Source organism: Leptinotarsa decemlineata, unplaced genomic scaffold, assembly GCF_025532065.1.
Source record: "Leptinotarsa decemlineata unplaced genomic scaffold, Ldec_3_MD MMD2_tig00026328_RagTag_RagTag, whole genome shotgun sequence".
Lineage (NCBI taxonomy): Eukaryota > Metazoa > Arthropoda > Insecta > Coleoptera > Chrysomelidae > Leptinotarsa > Leptinotarsa decemlineata.
The window spans coordinates 3,443,393-3,467,511 of record NW_027412688.1 but is presented as its reverse complement, the minus strand read 5'-3'; the positions used below and the strand labels follow the sequence as shown (position 1 = coordinate 3,467,511).

The window sequence follows — 24,119 nt, the reverse complement described above, 5'->3', positions numbered from 1 at the left end:
AATCCAATGGATATGTTTGGGACCCACGCCCCAAGTTTTACCACAAATCCATAGAGATAGTCTGGCTTTGTGTAAAACTCCTTCCAAGTGAGCGTTTCAGGTGAGTCTTTTATCAAGGACAATGCCAAAATATTTCACCTCTGTTCCAAATGGAATGATCTTGCCATTGAGGGAAATTGGCGTTAGATCGTCCAATTTCCTCCTCTTCGTGAAGGGGATTATCACAGTAGTAGACATCTGCTCCCTCAGACACCAACTGTGAACAACGTTAAACGTGCTTTGGTGGATGTAAGCTACCCTTCCTGACGTGGACCTTGCCAAACTTATGAAAACCTGCTTACCAATGAACCACTACTACAGTATCCGGACTTCACAAAGCCCTTTAATCTGACCACAGCAATTTCGCCATAGGAGCCGTTCTGTCCCAAGGACCCATAGGAAAAGACAAGCCAATAGCTTATGCATCCAGGACCCTGAACGAAACTGAAATGAAGTACTCTACCATCGAAAAGGAAATGCTTGCAATAGTTTGGGCCACCAAATATTTCCGACCGTATCCTTTCGGCAGAAAATTCAAAATTCTGTCAGATCACCGTCCCCTCCAGTGGCTCTTCTCCTTGAAGGATCCAAACTCAAAACTGGTCCGATGGCGCCTGAAGCTAGAAGAGTATGACAACGAAGTGGTCTACAAAAAAGGCACAAGCAATACCAACACCGATGCGCTCTCCAGAAAGGAGCTCCATGAAGCAAACTACGACGACAAGGTCATCTACATAAGCTTGCAAATCAACGTATCTTCTGTCAAGGGCATCAAGCATATTATCCATCAGAGACAATCCTAGCCAGAGACAATCCTATAGATTTAGGTAGTGTATTGTCAAATGCTTCTCCAAAATCAAGAAATACAGCAACCGCAGTCTCCTTGTTGTCAAGGGATTGGGGGAATTTCTCAAGAAACAGGGGACAAAAATTTTTTTTTCTCGAAAATCAATACCTTCTGAAAATATACCCAATTCAAACAAAATGTATATATTTTTTTGTATAAAAATTAGCAAAACTACTATTTTTTATTACCTACAAGCTAATTTACAAAATATAATTATTATTTTGTAAATAAGCTTATTTTATTTATAGATAAAAATGAATATGTCTCGAAGAAGACACAGTGTCTTAAAATTAAGGGAAATCACAAAAATAAATATAGAACATGTAGGTACGAACAATTTCAAAGCATGTCTAGCTTGAGCAGCATATTCTTAATGAAAATTGGGTACGAAAAATGCTCATTATTTGTTTCTGTATCACAGAATGTACTTGGAATTTCTGATGGATATATGAAATACAAACTTAGAGAGAACTAATTTGCGAATAAAAATATGTTGAATATATTTCTTGCCGAGTATGTTCCCAAAGTAATTGAAATAATATTTTGAATATAATTTTCAAAACAATATTTTCAATTTTTGGAACGACGGATTTTCACAATTTTCATTGAAGTTATATATTCTGCGGTGAGAAAGTGAAATTTTTCTCAGTTTTGATATTGAAGTTTGTTGGTGCTCAAACTGGACAAGTTCTTATTACATTGGTTATTCACTATCACTCAGGTACCCAAGATCATCATCATAATAAATTTCGTATCCCATTTGTAAACTGAAATAATTTATAATTCCATCTAACAATTCCTCATCCGTGATGTGTCTCAGTTCGATGTCAAGTGGATCAATGTCTTCGCCAAGGGTTTTCATAGCTTCAGCTTCTACGTAACTTATCAATTGCAGTACATCTTCCTCCCTTAGTTCATTCTTCAGCACAAAATCAGCATATGTCATGCCTACTTTCAAATGTTTTATTATACCAATAGCTAGTATGATGCCTGAAAAAAAAAATTATTCAAGGTATCACGTTATTTTTTGTTGAAAAAACAGAAAATCATGTTTTAAACGGCAATGTAATCATAATAACATATAATTCATTATAAAATTTTTTGTAATGGTCAAGTCGAAGTAATTTATTGAATTTTCAGATCAGAAGTATACTGCGTGACTCACGGTCGATGGTAGGTTAGACGTTTCTGGAAAACGCAAAGCATGATTTTTCTGAAAATTTCACTTCTCACATTTACTTCCTTCTATCGATCTAAAATATTTTCTGCATTGCGGCGTTGCCACTTCCATCAAAACGTTCTAGCAATACATTTTTAGAATCGCTCTGGTATTTAAATACTTTTTTGTTAATAATGTCCTATACCTATCTCCATCTGGTCCAAAACATAGCCTTAATTGAAATTGAGTACATCAGTACTCTCAATTCATGAAAAATTGATATTTTGATGATAGTTTGGAAAAACTTGAAATATTCAAATAACACCAAGACGACTCCATATCATACAGGGCATGCAAAAATTACTATTATTTCCATTGTGCATAAACGTAGTTAAAAGTTCATTTTTTCAAATGAAACCTCCTGTGTATTACTCAGTGAATTGCCAGATGGTAAAAAATGCTTCAAGATGATATATCATGCCACTATACCTAAATCGTCAAGTTTTCTCAATAAAGTCGCTTCTTCTAGAAATATAATTTTTTTTTTTAGAATTTGGATTTAGGTAGCAGTGGAATTATCAAGCTTATAGCAGTTCGGTTACTTTTATGAGTAATTGATAAATGGTTATTGATATTGTTTCAAAAAATCGCCAAAAATGAATGCAAATATTGATTATTCAAACGAAGTTCTTACGAAATTATTTATTATACACGGAGAGTGTGATCGAATCATTGCCAGAATTTGTAGAAAATTCAACCAAATGTATCCCGAATTAACACCAATGAACGAGAGGAAGTTTGTAAGATTACAAAATAATTTCCTTAACTATGGCTCCATGTTAAAAGCGCCTTCAACATTACCAAAACCTGTTACTTCAAATGAGGACAATACTGTAGCGTTTTGGCATATTTTTATGCATATCCAGAAGCTTCCATTCGCAGTGCAGAAAAAGATTAAGGTGTATCAGATGCTTCAGTACAACGAATTCTGAATAATCACGGAATGCATCCTTATAAATTTACCAAAGTTCAAGCTCTAAAAGCAGATTCATACACAGGAAGATAAGGAATTTTTGTCAAAATTTACGAGGGATGGTATTTTCAATAAAAGGAATAAACATTTTTGGGCTGATCATAATCCTCATGTTACAAAAGAAATGGGTTTTCAAGAAAAATTTGACCTGAATGTTTTCTGTATTCTGAAGAACAATAAAATTAGCTTTTTATTTATGAAGACACACTCAATGCAGAGAGATATCTCCAAATATTAAGGACGACTGTAACCGATTTTCTTGAAAATTCGCCATTAGAGGAATATAGGAATTCGTGGTTTCAACTGGACGGAGCGCCAGCTTATTCCACCCAGGAAGTTTCCAGGAAACTTGACGAACTCATCGACGATCGTTGGTTCAGTTTCGTTTAGTTTAGGGCCGTGGGATTGGCCACCGAGATCACCCGATCTCAAGCCACTTGACTTTTTATGGGGTGTTTTGAAAGAAAGAGTATACAGTACTCCAGTGCCTACCAAAGAAGAATTGCGATGGCGAATAGTGCGGAGTATTGAAGATCCGGATCTCCGGGAAATTGAAAAAGCAGCCACAAGTCGCGTACAAAAAAACATTTTGAAGTGTTTAGAATGTAAGATGATTCGAAACACTGTCAATAACCATCTATCAATTACTTATAAAAGTAACCGAACTGCTGTAAGCTTGATAATTCCACGGCTACCTAAATCCAAATTCTAAAAAAAAATAATGTTTCTAGAAGAAGCGATTTTATTGAGAAAACTTGACGATTTAGGTATAGGAACATGATATATCATCTTGAAGCATTTTTCACCGTCTTTCAATTTACCGAGTAATATACAGGGGGTTTCATTTGAAAAAATTAACTTTTGACTACTTTTATGCACAATGGAAATAACAGTAATTTTTGCACGCCCTGTATGATGTGGAGTCGATTTCTTGGTGTTATTTGAATATTTTGAGTTTGTCCAAACTATCATCAAAATATCAACTTTTCATGAATTGAGAGTACCTACTGATGTACTTAATTTCAATTAAGGCAATGTTTTGGACCATATTTAGCACGATTTATTTTTTATCTCGAACACAAAAAGAGATAGGTATAGGATATTATTAACAAAAAAGTATTAAAATACCAGAGCGATTACAAAAATGTAATAATATACGGGGTGTTCCATTTAAAAAAATAAAGTTGCTAGGATTTTTTGATAGAAGTGGCAACGCCGCAATGCTGAAAATATTTTAGATCGATAGAACAGGTAAGGAAATGTGAGAGGTGAAATTTTCAGAAAAATCATGCTTTTTGTTTTTCAGAAACGTCTAACCTACCATCGACCGTGAGTCACGCTGTATAAGCTGACTTGTGGCTCTTGCCCAAAACTGTATATTGGCCAAACAGGGAGAACATTTTCCCAAAGAATTGAAGATAACAGAAGTAGTTTTGTTAATAGAAAGACCAATTTCACATTTGCAAATCAGCTTTCAGCAAAAGGATATGAGTTCAATCATGAATACGATGTGTTACATTCAGAAGAGAAGAGTTTGAAACTCAATCTTCCAGAATATTCAGAAATAAATAGATTCAGGAATTCGAAATTTATTGAATGAAACATTAGAATTGAATAACTCACGTAGATACTAAAAATTGTGGAATAAGATATATTTAGATTTGAATATGAAGAATTCGTTAGTGAAGACACGCCCGAAGGAGCCATTGTATGGCGAAACACGTGTTGCGTTTTTGTAAAATCTTATGGTGGAAATCTCACAATAAAGTGTTTTTTGAATACGTAAGTTATGGTTTTTTATCAAGTATCGGCCAATTCCATCATATAAATTATCATCATTTATGATGTAGTATCACACTGTCACGGTCCTGGACATATAACTCCATATTTTAAAAATTTTTGACTCACCCAGTATTGCTCCTTCGAATCTCCCCAAATGAAAGCCCACTTTTGCAAATATTGATACAAAAAATGGCATTGTGGGCATATTCACGGGAAGTTTCACCCTCATTTTGCATCTTTCGGCCAACTCAATACAGGCATCAAATATTTCCCGATCTCTCTCGTTCATTTTCTTTTGTTTCTTCTTTTGTTGTGGAACTTGACAAACTACTGTTCAAAAATTGGTATCGATCGATAGATGAGGAATTCAAGGTCATTTACTGGGAAAAAACGAAAACACATTCAATACAATCGAAATGATGGTCAGTTGGTCATTATATAGGATGAGGACAGAGGCGGCGCCCAGGGCCTCAACCTAAAAATATTCCACATTTCGGCGCACATGTACAATTTTTCCAATGTCGAAGACGCGTATAATACTCTCAACGACATTTTTGTTTATCTCTTTAACAGTTGTTTTCCGCTCAAAAGACATTCTGGTTCAGAAAATTCCAATAAATTGTGGATTGATGATAATGTTAGGAAGTCGAGCATCAAGCTAAAGGATTTTTTCTATTGAAATGTAGTTTTTCCGTTCTGAACGAAGCTTATGCGTCTGCAAGGATGCCACATGAATTGTTATTGACAGAAACTAAGCGCTCCTACTACCAAAGTAAAATATTTAATGTAGACAATCCTGCAAAAATATATAGTATCTGATTTGACTAACCCTTTCATCGGCAATGGGAAATATTTTTCCCACCATCAAAAGTACGTTATAAATAGGAATCGCTAAATATTATTGAACTAATAATGAAGTGCCTTCTATCGGACAATAGCATAAGTTATCGTAACAAGTTCACCATATGGGTATTACTCTCTGTGACTTGTCTAGGGCCTTTGATTGTGTTTTCCATGATATACTTGTAGAGAAACTAAATTATTATGGAATTAGAGGGGTAGCTCTCTCTCTTCTTGAGTCATATTTATCTACTCGATCTCATGCAGTATTTTATAACAACAGTTTGTCCAGTTTTAGGGATGTGAAATTTGGTGTTCCACAGGTTCCATATTGGGCCCACTGTTGTTCATCATATATATAAATGACCTGAGTTCATTCTTATCTCCATATGCAAGTAAGTGTTCTATTTGCTGATGACAACACTGATATATTCACATAAAGATTACAGCTTCATGATCTCTTTAGCTGCAGATGCCAAGGGGAAAGCCGAGAAGTGGTTCACCGCAAACAGGCTGAAACTAAACAATGATAAATCACAGAACTTAATAGTTACCACTAATACGTCTCTACTAGTGGAAAATAATGTGAAACTGCTAGGATTTATTTTGGATGAAAGACTCAGTTGGTCAAATCAAATTAGGCAGTTGAACTTGAAACTGTCTAGCCCACTATTCAACTCACGATAACTTCGCCTCATTACCAACATTAATAGTCTTAGAATCGCTTACTTCTCTCTATTCGAAACCCATCTTTATTATGGAATATTGCTTTGGGGTAGCTCATCTGCTGCATGTACTGTATTTCGACAGCAAAAAAGCTATAAGGATCTTGGCTAATGCCAAGTATAGAGAGACTGCCCGACCACTGTGCAAAAAGTTGAAGATTATGACTCTTCCTTGCCTATTCATTTTAAGTACTCTTGTGGAGATCCATAAGAATCTACCAAATTTAGTTACACAGTCTGATATTCATCAACATAATACTAGAGGCGCACACAATATCAGAATACCCAGATATAGACTGACCAAATCAGTAAATAATTCTTAAAAAGTTTAGTTTATGTAATATCCTTCCAGATGATCTAAAAAAGCCAACATGTTTTGTTTCAAAAAAATTATCAAACTTTCTTTAACTGAAAATTCCTTTTATGTATACACTAGACGAATATGAAGAAGAGGTGAAACAATGTGGAAAAATTTGATTTATGCTCACTGAGACATTATCTTTAAATTATTTATTCTTATATGTATACTCTGTTTATATTCTATTGTGGTATATGTCCAGTTTTATATCTACTTAAAGTTTGTATCCAATGAACACACTTTTGTGACTTGCTACAGACATGCAACTGTATATAAAGTGGTTAAATAAAGTACTTACTTACTATGTAGTTCTAAAGATACGTTTGTTCAAAGTGCCAAGTGCCTTTATGTGTACAACCATGCTTCAAAACATTTCATGGAAAGTAAAATGTAATTTTTTCAATACATTTTAAAAAGCATTCATTTGTTTTTAATATTACTTCTTTAGACAGTGGGAAACATATTTCCCACCTTATGAAAAAAGTGGGGGATGTGTTTTTTGAAAATTATTTTCACCGTTCCGCATTCCTAATAATATCCCAAATAGTATAACATAAACAATAACAGCGTAATTTCGTCTGATCGAACAGGCCCATGAAAGGGCTAATCGTACGAGAAAACATTCCTTCAATAATATCTCTGTCTCGCATGAAAATTAATCTATTGTAGACCCATAGAGGATCAGTAATTTATTTGATGAATTTTTCATAAATATGCCAATCAAACTTCTCAGTGAACATTGGCCTCAAAGTACAGCTCAACTTCCTGAAACTGAAATAACTGGGTTCAATGAGTCCCTGTTTCTCACACCCTTCTCAGAACCTGAGAACTATCACAATTGATATCGAATAAATTGAAGAATGAAGCCTCTTCGGGACCAGATGAAATTCCGTCATCTACTTTGAAGTAAGTGTTACGTCACATTATTTCGCCTTTATCTTACCTAGTCAATCTTTCTTTCACTTATGGACATTTTCCATCTTTATTGAAAATCGGCAAAGTCATCCCAGTATACAAAAAGCAAAATCCAGCAAATCTTGGAAATTGTTTGTCAATTACTGTCACATCCTGCTTTTCTAAGGTTTTTGAATATTCTACAATTTTCTATATCGATGCATATCACTTAGCTCCTAGGGCGCTAAGTGAAGGAAGTAGGGCTAAATAACATTTGTTTTCGAGATACAAATTGTTGAAATGTTTCAAAACATGGTTGATTTTTGTCATCAGTATTTTGAAATTTCAGTTATTTCAATCACGAGATCCACCACATACTTAGTTTCAGTAATGTTCTTAGCAACTTCACTTAGCGCCCTGGCAGCTGAGTAATACGCTTCGATATAGAAAATTGTAGATATTTCGAAAACGAGTCTCATCTTCCTGTTCACACATAGAGGTGTGTCCACTAGTCCCATATGAAAGTGTTTCCTTAGTTGACAGTGGTCAGTCAGAAATCCTACTGTTAAGCGTAGATTTTTCCTGGTCATCGTCACATATTTCTCAATCTCTTTGGGGATTGAGCATAGGTGCAATATTTGGCTGGTTCCACAATTGTTGAAGTCATCAGGCCGTGGGTGCCACTGGGTTCTAAGATTCTTAATCCAGCCGCTTTCATGGCTGAAAAGTCGGCAATGCGATTACCTCCACTCCTGTCGTATCCTATCACCCACCTCAGGATAATGTTATTATCTAACGAGGCTTTGGCTAAATCTTGGTGGCACTCTAGTATTAGCCCTGAGGTAACACGTTGTCTGTTCAAGGCTGACAGGGCTTGTCTGCTGTCAGTGCAGATTGTTAGTTTTTGCCAGAAATTCATTTCCTGGTTATTTCTTTTGTGGCGATTGAGATACCAGCCATATCTGTTTGGACCCCGCTGGTATTTTTTCCCATTCCTCGCTTAATCCTTAGGCTTAGTGATCTGGAGTACCCTCCACAACCTGATTTGTAGCATCTGACTCTGTTTTGTGTTTTATTTATATTTTGTAGGGTTTATTAAACAAAAACGTGGGTTCAGTTGCATCACTGGTTGCCTGCAGAGGTTGCGCAGTAGGTGCTTCTCGCTCAGCCTCAATTGATCAATTTTTTTTTTGAGGTTTATACCAGCCGTGCGCAATCGTAACATGGCCATTAACGCAACCTCCTTAACGTACATGTCTTGGTGTACTGCGCCAAAGGGAAGCAAAGACCACAGAAAAAGAGAAGAAGAAGAACGTACAGGTTTCTTAGTTACTTTCTGCAGGATCTACACATCTTTGTGAAGAGTTGAATACTTACCTTCTTCTTCTGTTTGAGATTCCCACATTATTCTGTATGAAGATGGAGAAATAGAAAGCCAAAACCTTTCTTTATCAAAAATTATTATTCACTCAAAAAATACCACTTTTAATTAAAACAGAATGTATTTTGTTTTTCTGTGAAAAATAAACACCGTTACTTTCTATATACAGGAAAGAGAATTGAAACTTTATATGTTTTTTAGCACTTTCATTTGTAAATAACGTTACTGCAGTTTCCTATAAGTCTGAAAATGTCCTTATAGGACGAAACTGCAATAACGTTAGTCGAAAATTAATAATGATTTCCTACTACGTAGTAACGGCTACATCCATCAATTTACTGTTACTATGTTTTTCATAACAAGCTAATTTACGTAAGAGAATCATTTAGTGTCTACTCAGTGATAAAAATGAATGTCTCAAAGGGAACATTGTATCTTAAAATTGAAAGACATCACAGAAATAAATAACATGCCGGTAGGGGAGACCGGGCAAGATGAAGTTCGGGGCAGCACGGGAAGTAAGCTTGTGTGCGTGAATAGTAATCATGTTCGGGCGCCATTTGCAGGAACTCCACTCTCCGCTAGTGTGCCCAAGCAGAGCGAACAGGTTAGAACTTGTTTTTGCATTGCAGAGAGAAAAAAGTGATATTGCAAGTGTTTTTACGCGATATTTGATTCGAAAACTGATGTACAGACATGTAAGTACCTGTGGTAATGTATTATTTCAATCCCGAGCTTATTATAGTAGTCCAAAACATTAAATTCAAACCAGATTTTTCCGCCGGTAAAGTTTGAGGTTAGAATTGCGTCATCTTTTTTACCTACGTGTGAATCGGGGCAAGATGATCGGGGCATAATGGGATACTATAATCAAGACTGATGATCAAGTGACTGAAAAAGGTAAAAAACAAATATAGAAACCTGGAAAAAAGTCTGCAAAGAAGATTAAAAAGACAACTGACAAGGAAAACCTGCAGAAAAAGCGTCAAACCAAAAGGTGCAAAAAAGAAACTGAATCGGAAGATAGTTCATCCCAAGAAGAGGATGATGACTGTGCTTGCATCTACTGCGGGTACTTATACTCAGATTCAACCTGAAGGTTGGGTCATCTGCGGCGTGTGTTACGGTTGGGCGCATAATTCATGTGCCGGAATAGATGAGGAAGATGAAGAGGCACACATTTGTGAATGCTGTCTACCCGATTAAAAAGCGTACTAGTTTTGCCCCACAGCGTTTCCCATTCTTACCCCAGTTATGGGGCAAAACGAGAAATTTGCCAAGTTTATTTTTTCATTATTTGCCAAAAAAAGTTCTGTGATTTTGCATGCTACAACGTTTAATTATAAGAGAGAAAAGTATAATGGTTACCTTTTTTGTTAAAGAATGTTATTAAAGAGTTTAATTTTCCTTGTATAACGAGTTTTGTCTTAGCTATCTCATCTTGCCCCAGTCTTCCCTACTAACAATATTGAAGCATGTCTAGTTTGAGCGGCATGTTCTTTATGAAAGTCAATAATGAATACCAAAAAAATACTCATCATTCGTTCGTCTGTTAAAGAATGTACTCGGAATTCCTGGTGAAAATATAAGAAACAAAGTTAGAGATAACTATTCTGACAACGAAAATGTGTTGAATATCTTTCTTGTTGAATATGTTCCCAAACTGAATTGAAAAATTGTTTTAATATAAGTTTCAATACAATATTTTCTATTTTCGGAACTGCTGACTTGAAGGTTTAGTTCCATCCGAAACTTTCATTGAAGTAATGAATTTTGCAGTGAGAAAGTGAACTTTTTCTCAGTTTTGATATTCTCGCTTGATAGTGCTCAAACTGGACACGTTCTTATCACATTGGTAATAATTGTCCTTCCTTTCATCCCCGGAGAGCCCTTGACTACTTATCAGTTTCGTAAAAAGCGTCGTATCCCTTTTGTTCTTTAAAGAATGTTGTAACTCCATTCAACATTGCGAGTTTCGTAATTTCATCCTCCCCAATGTCAACCGAATCAATTTTTTCTGCGCCACAGATTTGCGAAATTTCGAAACAAGCTTCGACGTAATTTATCAATACCAATACATCGCTCTGCTTCATTTCTTTCTTCAATACTTCATCAGCACATTTTATGTCCAGTTTCATATGTTTTATTAGGCCTACTGCTAGAATAAAGCCTGAAAAAAAATTAAAGATAATTATTTGAAATATAATGAGGGTATTTAATAATAATAATAATAATCGATTTTATTGCCAGAAAATCACAACATTTACATATAGATTCCTATACATATGATAAAGTGAAAGAAAAGTAGATATATATACATACATATATATACACACATATATATATATATATATATATATATATATATATATAACATATATATATAACATATATATATATATATATATATATATATATATATATATATATATATATATAACATAAGGCAGAGTTCGTGCTTTCTCAACAGGAGTTGGGAAGCAGCACTCTTCCACTCAACCTACAAATTACTTTCAACAGATGGTTATAATGATCACATTTCACCAGATTTCTACTTTAGACAAAAACTATACGGAAATTAATCCCTTGATAATTACCTAATGAAAAGAAATATGAAAATATGAAAAATAAATAAAGTTTTCTAACTATCCTATCGGAAATATTTGAATTTTTTGTGGCACTTGCAAATATATATCGACACAGACAAGTAATGATAATTATATTGTTCAAAGTTACATGGATGATATCAGCACAGCAATAATTATTCAAGAAATTGGAGGTCTAAGCCATCAAGTAGAATCAGTTTCAGTTTTTTCCGAAAAAAATAGATTGACATATGTTTCATTTCATTGGGGATAGCATTATAAAGGGTAGCTATATTATACGAAAATGATGATTTGAATAACGAGGTTTTATGTTTCGGAATTGTAAAGTTATTTTTATTACGTACATTGATATTGTGCTGGTCAAGTCTGAATTTTACCTTATTATACAAATATGAAGGTTCCTTCAGTGATAGGATTTTATGATAAAGGCTGCAGCAATGTAAAATCCTGCGTTTATCCATTGGTAGCCATCCAAGTTCAGAAAGATGAGTTGATATATGTTCCCGTCTTCGTAACCCACATATTAGACGCACACATGAGTTTTGAATTAATTGAATACGTCGACTGTCAGAACGCAGAATAGCAGGGCGGTATATACAATCAGCAAAAATTAATTTTGAAATGACTAGGGACTCGCATGAGGTGATTTTACTCTTTTTGATTGGTATATTTCTATTGGTATAAATCAATTTCAAACTGCAAAATGCATTTCTTATAAGTTTAGAAACGTGTTTATTAAATCTCATATCCGTGTCTAAAGTTACCCCAAGACTTTTCTCCGAATCGCTGAACAGTAGTGGGTTTCCATCAATTTGCAGTGAAATTTGAGCTGAAATCCTAGTTCGCACCGTTTCTTTCCCAAATAGCATGGCCTTAGATTTTAGAGGGTTATTTCCCAGATAATATTTTTTGGAAGTTTCTTGTATTCTTTGGAGGTCCTCATTTATCTTTCCACATGCATATTGCGCATCATTCTCAGAAAATTCCTTGTATAATTGAGTGTCGTCAGCGTAAAAATGACTTTTACAATATGCAAGATACGTATGAAATTGTGACGTATAGACCGTGAAAAGTAGAGGTCCCAGGATAGATCATTGTGGGACCCCTGTATTTACGGGAGTTGGTAGTGATGTCTCATTATCTATCCTCACAACTTGAGCCAGGTATGACAAGTAATTTGCTATAAGACTTACGGAGTTATAGGCGAGTCCAATATAATGAAGCAGAGATATTAATAATTGATGATTAATTCTATCAAACGCCTTAGAGTAATCCAATAAGACTGATTGTTATCTATTGAATGATAAATATCCTCTGTCACTGTTAGCATCGCGGTTGTGCAGCTATGTCCTTGCCGGAACCCTGACCGATGTTTCGGGATAATATTGAAATCAGTTAGATGTAAAATCACAGAAAATTCATTTGAAGGAATGCTTTGTTGAAATAGCTCAATTGTGAGGTTTTAACTGAACGGTTCAAAAAACTTCAACACGTGTTTCAACACTTTATAGCTTTTTGTGACGTGTTCAAACGGTGATAATATCAGAATAATGCTTCGAGTTAGGCTGGATCCCAAGTGAGTGGGTCTATTCGACTCTACACCACAACCCGCCAGGGGTTTATTGTGGGTCACACCTATTCACACTCGACCAAATAAACCCAGCTTCTTATCGAAGCCGATTACTCTGTATGGTGAGTAGTCTTTTAGTTCAGATGGTAAGAGTACGGCTCTGCCGAACTCCAAAAACCTGATTTGGTTCCCAGCGAGACAGGCTCAAAGTTTGTGCTCTGCACAAACTTTGTCTCCCGACAGTTCTTTTTTGTCTTCCGACAGTTCGAGTCCCTGCATATGATGATTCAAATGACAGTGACCAAGAAGGTCTGTTAGACATCGTAGTTCATTCCTACTGTAGTCCAACAACTGTTTGGTATCAAGTTCCGAAGGGTGAATAAACGCCTTGGAGTGAGCCAATCCTGGAAGATTCTGCTAGAAGTCCATGCTTCTTGCCGTCCAGGTGTTGAATCTTTGTTTGGCAAAGCCCAAAGCGATGCCAATGACAGGTTCTGGTTCGTTGAAGCTGCTTGCAGCACCCCACTTTGCAGGGGAGTTAGCAGTCTCATTGCCTTCAAGGCCAGTATTGCCAGGAATCTATACCAGAGACAATCTGTTTAATATTCCTATCGGGGATATTCGTTTTTTGACAATTTGCTACCAATTAAGACATTGCTCGGAAGGAGCCAAGAGCTTCCAGCGCCACTAGACTGTGAGAGAATATTTTTATTGAGTTGTGTATGAGATTGGAGTCTTCCAATCTCTCGGCACACAATTCAATAGCGTAAATTTCCGCTTGAAATACAGTCGCATAGGTTCCTAGGCAGGTTGATATCTCTGTCCTGGGTATTCGGCTGAAAGCACCTGTTCCGGAACCAAAATGTTTTTTGATCCATCTGTGAACCAAAAACTATCTGCTCTTGAAATTACCTTTCCCCGGAGAATCCAGTACTTTCTATTCGGGAACAGTACTTCATAAGGCAGTTCGTAGTTGACAGTTGACATTCTGTTGCACTCTGCATTGAATTGATATATACAATTGGCAATATGCACAAGTCTATATGCAGTCTATCTAGCCTCTCTCTTTAGAAAAATGTGAAAAGGAGGCAGATCTAGAAAATTCTCCATGGCCGCTGACTGTGTTGTACTGTTGCCACCACTGATTGCCAGACAAGCCAGTCTGTAATCTAGAGTTTTACCACGAATCCTTCGACATGTCCATAGCGACAGTCTGGCTTGGTGTAATTTTTTTTACAAGTGAGCGTTCCTGGTGACTTCTTTATCAAGGACAATGCCAAGATATTTCACCTCCATTCTAAATCCTCGATATTGAGGAAAAATGGCGTTAGATCTTCCAATTTTCACCTTCTGGTGAAGGGGATTATCACAGAATTGCTGAATCATCAAAACAAAAAGTAAATGATAATGATATAGTTTTCAAAAGATAGAGGTTGATAAGCAATTGCCAGAGATAGGAACGAATACGTAAGAAAAACCCTTGATGTTTCGAATTTAGAATAACAATATTCTGTGAGACGGTCCAACAATCCTTTAGCGGAGAAAAGTAAAAGAAACACTTAAGTCAGTAGAGGGAGTAATGAGTGAATTCGACAATTCAGGGCATTATTTGTCAAGATTCTATATACACCCAAACTTTATTCTCTCATCGAATTACATAAAACTGTCTCGTTCGATTGATGTTCCCAAATATTCCGATGAACAAATGCCTTCCTCTGCTGAAAGACCTATTGGATAAACAGAATACCAATCCATATAACACGGAGGAACTATGCAACCTCTTCCATATCTGTCTCACACAAAATTACTTCAAGTACAATGATAACTTCTACCTGCAAAATTCAGGCATCCCAATGGGGTCACCGTTGAGCCCCTTATTAGCAGACATTTTTATGGACAACTTAGAAAACACGTGTATTCTGAAGAATGCCTTATCCCAAAAACACATTTTATTCTGGTTCAGATATGTGGACGATATCCTCATGGGTTTTGACGGCTCGAAGAGACAGATGAACCAGTTCGTGAACTTCCTTAATACTCTACACGATAAGGTAAAATTCAGGGTCGAAATAGAACAGAACAACAGCATTAACTTCCTGGATCTCACTATTACAAAACGCAATGATAAATTTCAGTTCAACATCTATAAAAAAACACCTTTACGGACTGTACAATACCGATGGATTCTTTCAGTCCATTATCACACAAATTATCGGCTTTCAGATCTGTGATACATAGAGCATTTAAGATACTGTCATCAGAGGAGGCTTTTTATAAAGAAATTAAGATCATGAAGCAAATAGCATATAACAACCATATTCCCGCCGACTTAATTAAAAAACTGATCTCCAATAAGAACAAAAAATTGATCATGAAGGAACTATACCTAAATCAGGAAGAACATAAAGAAGCTCTCAGAAAATATAAAGAACTATTTTTCAACATAAGCACATCATTTTCTAATAAGAATAATTTGGGAAACGTGTTATTCAACACAAAACCCAAAAGGGGTGAATGGACATAAGATACCAAGAACATGTATTATCAGATAAAAAATCAGCCATATATGGACATCTAAAAGAAACAAACCATGCAATAAATAAAGGAAACATGAAAATTCTTCATACATGTAACAAAGCAAGGGAGATGAATTTATTGGAAGCGTTGGAAATAAATAAATTGTACAAGGACCCCAAGTTCATAACGCTCAACGACCAACTAGATTTATGCAGCTCGCCCCTTTTCAATTTAGGAATTTTAGGATCCATCCAATAGTTGGTAATCGTGACATATTGTAATATTGGTAACGTGTTAGGTCAAGTACCTAGAGCAGATACCTGTCCACACTATTTAAGACGCAACTTGACAATTTGTGGTAGTTACTTGAAAATGGCCTTATAAGCCGAAACCGGTCGTAACGAATAAATAAACACAGTAGAAACTAGACAAAAGTATTTTCTTTATTCTATATTCAACATAAAACTGTATTTCTAAAGAGACCTACGGTGTGGTTTGTAACGGTTCCATCCATGGAAGTTTCAGAAATGCTCATAAAAGTAACTCAAATCTAAAATAATTTCAAACCACGATTCCGTATGAATACTTCGTACCAATTTGTGGTAACTTTGATAAATTAATTCTTCGCGACAACCCTAAATTATTATCTGTTGATGTCCAAAATTCCTTTCGTAGTATTCCAACAGAAACAATTGGGTTAGTCGAGAGCCTCTCAGACAGAAACCACGTTAATCCAATATCAAAACACAAATTTTCAGATTTGTTAAAGTTTTGCTTTGCTTAAAATTATTTTCAATTCAATGGCCATTTTTACTATTGTATCTAGGGTCATAATGGGAAACCCCTTGAGATTCTTGTTAGCTGAACATGGACAACCTGGAGAATAAAATCCATAACGATCGGATTATCAACAATTTTTCGTAGCGGTACAGTAGTAGACTATTGAATAATCCACTTTCAGAAAGCAATTTTCAAAGACAACTGATTTTCATAAAACATATTGCTGTCAACAACGGTTACGAGGTGGATATTATTGAATAAATTCTTCATAAAAAATCACAGAAACAATCTCTGAACCAGGTCTATCCAGTTTTAAAGAATGATACTAAACATCATTTAACTTTAACTTACTCAGCAAATAATAGGCTTGTTTTTTAAAACGCAACGAACTGAACGTATCCTTCATAACAAACAATAGTTTGAGTGAATTCATTGCAAAAATAAAGATCAAACTTCAGGAGTATACAAGTTGTCTTGTCCAAAATTTCATGTCGTGAAAGCCGGAAGAACTTTTTCCAAAAGAATAAAAGTGCATCGAAGTAGTTTATTGATTGGAAAAGCCACTTCAACATTTGACAGAGAGGCACAAGTTCAATCACGATTGTGACGTGTTGCATTTGGAAGAGAAAGGTTCCAAACTCAATTTTTAGGAATGTTTATGAATCAATAGATGTAAAAATTCGGGATTATTGCCCAATGATCAAATAGATTCAAATTATTTCCTTTTATTGAATTAATTTGCAACGAGAAAATTGGTAATTATTACAGATCTTGAAAGTAGGTAAAATGATAGCTCGAGCTAAAATTGTTATTCATTATTCTCCCGTCTTATAAGTTGTTCTTGAATAGGTAAATACAAACATCGGAAAAGTCTAGGGATATTTTTATAACATACCAAATATCATAAAAATAAATGCATGAGCTCGTTTTATTTCGATAGAATTGGTACACTCGACCACCCCGTAGATTTCTATGGGTTGAACAAAGCCTGCAAAAACGGTAACTAATCTTTTATCGAGTTTTTTACAAACTGTAGGTTTTCGGCTAAAATGAATAATCTGAAAGTGTCGAGTTTGTACATTCTATGCAGTTCTTGCTCAACAATTGAACTGGAAATATTGTGCTTTAACATGGAACGCCATCACTTACCATTGGCTGAGATGAATAGAGCTGTAGGGCTCCTTCAAGGTGGCATGCGACAAAATGATGTAGCTCTTCGTTTGGGGGTCTCCAAAAGTGTTATCAGTCGATTGTGGCGGCGTTTCCGTGAAACTGGCAGTCCAGCCGAACAACATCCAGGGCGAGGACGCGCTACAACTGCAGTTCAAGACCGATTTTTGGTCTTAACCGCAAGAAGACAACCAACAATCACAGCACCTGAGTTGGTTAACGTGTTGCAGCAGACGCACCAGTTGAGCATTGGTCGTGATACTGTCAGAAATCGACTGCATGAATCAGATCTCCACAACAGAAGGCCACTTAGATGTCCACCTTTGTCGAGAGGCAATCGCGGTAGAAGATCAGAGTGGTGTCAAGAACATCAAAACTGGGATGCAAATGATTGGGCCACAGTTTTGTTTACAGACGAATCCAGGTTTGGATTTCATCCAGATTCTCGTCGAGTAAGACTGTGGAGACGACCTGGAAATAATGAACGTTTGAGACACATCCAGGAAGTCCACACATACAGAGGTGGTACAGTAATGCTATGGGGCGGAATCATGATTAGCGGCAGAACCGATCTTGTTTTTCCAAATCGCTCCCTCACAGCTCAACAGTACCTCGACACCATTCTTCTACCTATCGTCCGTCCATTTGCTGGTGCTGTTGGTGAAAACTTCCATCTAATGCACGATAATGCTCGTCCACATGTCGCGCGTCTAGTGACTGACTGGTTCACCAACGAAGGAGTTGATGTATTGCCATGGCCAGCACAATCACCGGACCTGAATCCCATCGAGCATGTGTGGGACATGCTTCAACGAAGAATTACTCTGCATATGGGGAACATTCACACAACGTTTCAATTGAGAGAGCTTTTAATCGCTGAATGGGCAAATGTACCTCAACAAGACATTGACAATCTCATTTTGTCGATGCACGATAGATGTAGGGCCGTAATAAACCAGCGTGAAGGCCATACTTTGTACTGATTCCAATTTTTTTTGTATTATGATTCGGGGTGCCAAAGAAGAGCCATATTTTTTTTAGTTTTGCTTATATGCGCACTCAGTATTTTTGACCATTTAATAAATTTTGTTGTAAGTTACATTCGTTTAATAATCACCCGTCAACTTTTTTTTTCCCTAAAGCGATCTAAAAAAAATTATTGCCATTTTTAAAAATATCCCTAGACTTTTCCGATGTGTGTAGTTGAGGTATTGAAGTTATCATGTAGAAATTTTGCAAGTATAATTAATTACTATACAAGCATGACACATAATTTGTTTAGTCAGTATTGTGACGCCTGAAAAGCTATCAGATTAAAATGTTTTTTTGGAATACGTAATAATGGATTTTCATCAACTATCGTCAGTTCTATTATACTACTCATTTATTTGAATTTTATATTGGATGTACCCCATGATTCTTAAATTTCTAAATCACTTCGTTACTACAGTTATCATTATTCATTTTGTACTATTACAGCATCACGGTTTCAAATACATGACTTCATATTTTATATTTTTTTGACTCACCTATAACTGTTCCCTTAAATGCCCACAAATAAAAGCCCACATTCAGAAATGGTGACATAATTGATGACACTTGGGATATTTTCAAGGGAACTTTCAACCTCATTTTGTATTTTTCTGCCAACTTGATACACCCCTCAAATATTTCCCGATCTCTTTCGTCCATTTTCTTCTGTTCTTTATTATTCTTTTATTGTGGAACTTGACAAAATGACTTTTCAGAAATTGGTATCAATCGGTAGGTGAGAAACTCAGGGTCATTCACCGTGAATAAAAACTGGAACACATCCTATAGAATCAAAATGGTAGTTAGTTGGTCATTATACGGGGTAATGCTCTTGTAATCCGCCGAAAGAAATATTTTAGATGTAGTTCTATAATTACTTTCATTCCAATTCGTATTTCAAAATGTGGATGTTTGCCGATATAAAATACTCTCGAACATATAAGTCAATGCGATTATGTCCTATATGATGTATGGTGATGATAGTGTTTCGTTCTTGTCTTCAGTTGCCATTTATGAACAAAAATATTGCTACTTTCGCAAATGCGATATTTTCATTTCGTGGCGAAAATCTTATACGTTTCCTACCCTGATTTGATTATAATCTTGCATTTTTCAAAATATAATTCTGAAGATGGCATATAATCATATACATATGACCAAATTTGAGTTTCAAACTATCCTTCAGTTACCAGATAGTTGAAGTATTCAATGCTATTCTTCAATTTTTGAAAAATTTGCCACTCTCTCAGTTTAAAATCAAATTGACATTATCTTTTTCAAAATCAGTAACATGATGAACTTTTCACCATTCCGCTTTTCTATTTTCTTCAATTTTTTTCCTCTTTGAGCAATTCATGACCAATAATAGTTTGCTTTATCATCATCAGTCACTGGTCTTTATAGATTTATTCATATACTTATGTTAATGCTACGCTACTTTAATACCCATGCAGATACTTTTTTATGTTGAGTGGAAGAACAATTTGGCAGTTATTTGCATAGCTGCCAAAATTGAACTTAGCCTTCTACTATAACTTTATGTATGTAGTTAATATTGTGATGTTTTTGTGGTTGTAGTAATAAATACGTTTATATTCCCGTAGTATGCACCGGATAGATCACTGGGTCCGAGAATCATGTGCCCTGAGCAAGCGCAGTGAGCCAAGAATGACAGCCTTCTGCATGTGCCCGGCTGAGATGTCTGCCTTAGTGCGGCAAGCCGGTATGATTTTAAGATTCGAGAGTTGAGAGGGCATCATTCCACTAAGGATTCCAATAATCAGAACAACCATCTTGACAGAGTGATCTGGATAGAGGAATATTTCGATATTTTATCCGTTTTCCCTCCTCTTTTCTGAAGATACTCGTCTCGCCAGGAGCTGGAAACTCCACGACAAATATCGTCTTGCTCTGGTGGTCGAGTGAGATGATAGCAAGATGATACCAAAACGATAGCTTGTATGCTACTGAGGGTGGGGAACAAATAGTTTCAATAAATTCGGCACTTCTCGTTCCTCACAACGGAGTCTGAGGGTGGGGAACGAATAGTTCCAATAAATTCGGCACTTCTCGTTCCCCACAACGGATTCAATATCCTCCGGAGCGTAAGGCAACACCGGTGTCTCGTCAATACCGTACGAGTGCCGTAGATGGTAATATAGAACTCTCAGAGCCACGTTATGTCGATGAATATAGGCAGAAACTGCATATGCTGGACATGCTGATAGCAAGTGCATTAGGGTCTCGGGCGCCTCGCGGCAGGCCCTGTACCTTGTGTCGGGAACCTCTATACCCATCACGCGACTGCGGTAGACTAAGGTGTTGAAGACACCATCCTGGCAAGCCATGATGAACCCCTCAGTTTCTGACTTCAGGCCACTCGACCTGAGAAAAACGAACATCAGGTGTTTTGATAAGCCCAGGTCTACAATTTTATTGAAAAATACCCCATGCATTGGCTTATACTTGTGTTTCCGCAGAAGTGAAGTGATTTCTGCGGCTTTTATATGAGCTTTATGCCTCTACGGGTTCCAACTCGGTGACAGAGTTGTGGTCACCTCGTTCAGTGTCAAAAACTAAATCGAGTTGATCAGCTGCTCGGGCAGCTACCCTAAAGACAAATTCTACAATTCCTGCTCTCTTATGGTCACGGACGATGCAGAGAAGGGGATCCGAACTCCTGAGGACTTTACAGGCTGTATCCAGTACCATTCTGTCATGTAGACACTCCAAACTCAAGAGTCCACGGCGTCCCTGTTGTCGGGGGAAGTACAACCGTGGAACGGACGATTTGGCATGCGAACTCCTATGGAGATGCATCATTTATTGGGTTAGTATTATTATTTTTGTACCGTAGTATGATCAGATCACATGAATACTCATTTCACATTTTTATTTTTTCCAAAAATCATTGAGTATTTTTCAATTGCGAAAGAAAGAAAGAAGAAAAAAAAGTTTTTGGCATTCTACATCTTTATCTTTGTACAAAGAATGTGGGAATCTTCCAAAGAAAGTTATCAATTTCAAATTCATCTCTTGATTTCTTTATTCTTTCCTCTTTTTTGTATAAAGATGGAGAAGTAGAAAGTCAAAACCTTCCTTCCTCAAAAATCAATCCCTCCTAAAAGTATACCTCCATCAATTTGAACAATATTCCAATGGCTGGGATTTAATCAAATAAGCGAATGAATCTACTTATGTCACAGATGACATGAGTAGATTCAACTCATTCGTAACATTAGGTCGTAATTTTATGAATGAATTCAGTGCTCCATCTAATAATGTTACCCAGACTGGTGCTGAAGGGGCAAGTGTCTCATTGCGAAACATCGGATGTCTACCACTGACGATTACAGTGTCCCATGTGGGTGAAATTTTACCTCGTTCATATACTTAACTGTGTAGCAATCCCATAATCCATAACGAATGTTTGAAGTAACATCTGAATAGCAAAATAGTATATTGTGTAACAAGTGCGTGAAATCGACTTTTTTACACAAGCGTGGAATTTGCGACACGAGCCCTCAGGCGAGTGTCGCAAACAACGCGAGTGTAAAAAAGTCTTCACGCACATGTTGCACACTATACTTTTTCTACGACCATACAGAGAAAATTAAGCACCATTAGTTTAAAGAGCTTTATTGAATTTCAGAATAATTAGTAAGTACCTATATTATAAAATCAACAATTAATTCCTATACTGTGATTATTATTTTTGGTTTTCATTCTGATGTGGAATAATAATGATTATTAATAGTAATATTGGAACCTGTGACCATTCCAAAACTTACACCTGCAGCATTCGATTTTTCTATTAGTGTGTTTCTTGACTTGGAAGTTAAGATGATAGAAGTAGTGGCGATAGGGGCTGAGGAAATTTGATTTTGAGGCGATAAAATTTTATTTACCACATCAATTTTCTGAGTAATTGAGTTTTCTATATAATGCTCTGCCACTGCAGAGGATTTCCAACATCCATGTTTTTTTAAGGTAAGCAAATCGCCTCCAGCTTCTACTAATAACGTGGCGGATGACCGCCTAAAACAGTGGCCTGTATATTGTTCAGCATGAGGTGAATTTAGGTATTTTGCGATTAACGAAGGAACTTTACAAATTTTATTTATACCAACGATCTGGCAGGTACATTTTCCACCTTGATAATTAATAAATAATTTTTTTTCTGCGTATTTTTGCGGACGGAGTGCCGTATATTTTCGGTATAATTCAAGCTGTTCCGTGATGGTAAAATTTCTTGAGATTTTGGTTTTTGTATCATGGACGTTTACTATGAGTATTGTACCTAAATTTTCAATATCATCTAATTTCAGTTTATACAGTTCATCTCTTCTAAGAGCTCCAGCAAGTCCAAAAATTAGTATAAGAAAAAGAAATTACAATATAGAAACTAAAAAAAGTTTATGGCTGTCAGAAATCGAACCCAGGTCCTTGGGCGCGCGAGGCCGACACACTACCGCTGAACCATTCGTATTTACAAATATATGTGTGAAAACGCGATTCTCAACGCCCAATTTAAAATAATTCAGAAGATTATAGTTAGATATCACATTAACATAGTTTTAGATAATATATCTGATTTGGCCAAATATACTTATTAGGATCTACTTTATTTATAGATATTATTTTCTATTTATTTAATACTACCGTGAGACATTAAACTTACCTTGGTCAATAAACATTTTTCGTCAGGAGCTTCTTGTATAAACTTCAGTATTTGTCTTTCTCCAAAACTCTGGATTTTTTGGGAACGTATCCCTCACTCTTCCTTTTTAAAAAAGCACGTACCTTAGGATAGTCAATATTTATGTTTTTTTAATGCTAATGGTACTTTTTAGCATTCAGAAATTACTCCAAAGTGTTGCTGCCTTAAAGTTCTTGGATAATTCTGACAAATATGCCAATATTACGTTTTCAGAAAATGCATTGATATTCTTTGTTTTCCTCCATGCCATGAATTTCTCATACGTATTTTCATACACGCTCAATGACTTTTGGGGTAATAAAGTCTTACTAGCCTCATTGGCTGCATACATAACATCCGGCGGGTACTTCGTATATCTGAATGATCAGAATCTATTATAATATAATGTTAGAATATTAATAATTAACTCTCAACAATGAGCTCACAACAATAATGATCAAGCTATTTTGACAGTTTATTCATGATTTATTGCTGCTCTTAAACAAAAGATGCACTAAGGCCGCCTATCAGCGAAATATTCATGTATTAGGTCTTATGGACAGACTACAATGTATTTCTTATGAGTGTATTTCACGCACTGGTAATAAAAACACTTGAATGTATTCTTATGGGTTTATTTCACGCCCTAGGGCGTAATAGTTATTTATGTATCAAGGGAATTAGGAG

At 36.0% G+C, this 24,119-nt stretch overlaps 2 protein-coding genes across 2 annotated transcripts; both read right to left on the bottom strand.

The window, feature by feature from the left end:
• Nucleotides 1-1,013: 1,013 nt before the first annotated feature.
• On the bottom strand, nucleotides 1,014-5,242 carry LOC141485465 (uncharacterized). The gene is made up of 2 exons (XM_074182231.1): nucleotides 4,987-5,242; nucleotides 1,014-1,876 (listed from the first exon to the last, which is right to left on the bottom strand). Exons 1-2 carry the CDS (start codon nucleotides 5,147-5,149, stop codon nucleotides 1,590-1,592), a joined length of 450 nt encoding a protein of 149 aa, XP_074038332.1. The 5' UTR covers nucleotides 5,150-5,242; the 3' UTR covers nucleotides 1,014-1,589.
• Nucleotides 5,243-9,384: 4,142 nt separating this feature from the next.
• LOC141485448 (uncharacterized) lies at nucleotides 9,385-19,485 on the bottom strand. Its single transcript, XM_074182201.1, has 2 exons — nucleotides 19,231-19,485; nucleotides 9,385-11,228 (listed from the first exon to the last, which is right to left on the bottom strand). The coding sequence occupies exons 1-2, from the start codon at nucleotides 19,391-19,393 to the stop codon at nucleotides 10,954-10,956; spliced, it is 438 nt and encodes a 145-aa protein (XP_074038302.1). The 5' UTR covers nucleotides 19,394-19,485; the 3' UTR covers nucleotides 9,385-10,953.
• Between the last annotated feature and the right edge of the window lie 4,634 nt (nucleotides 19,486-24,119).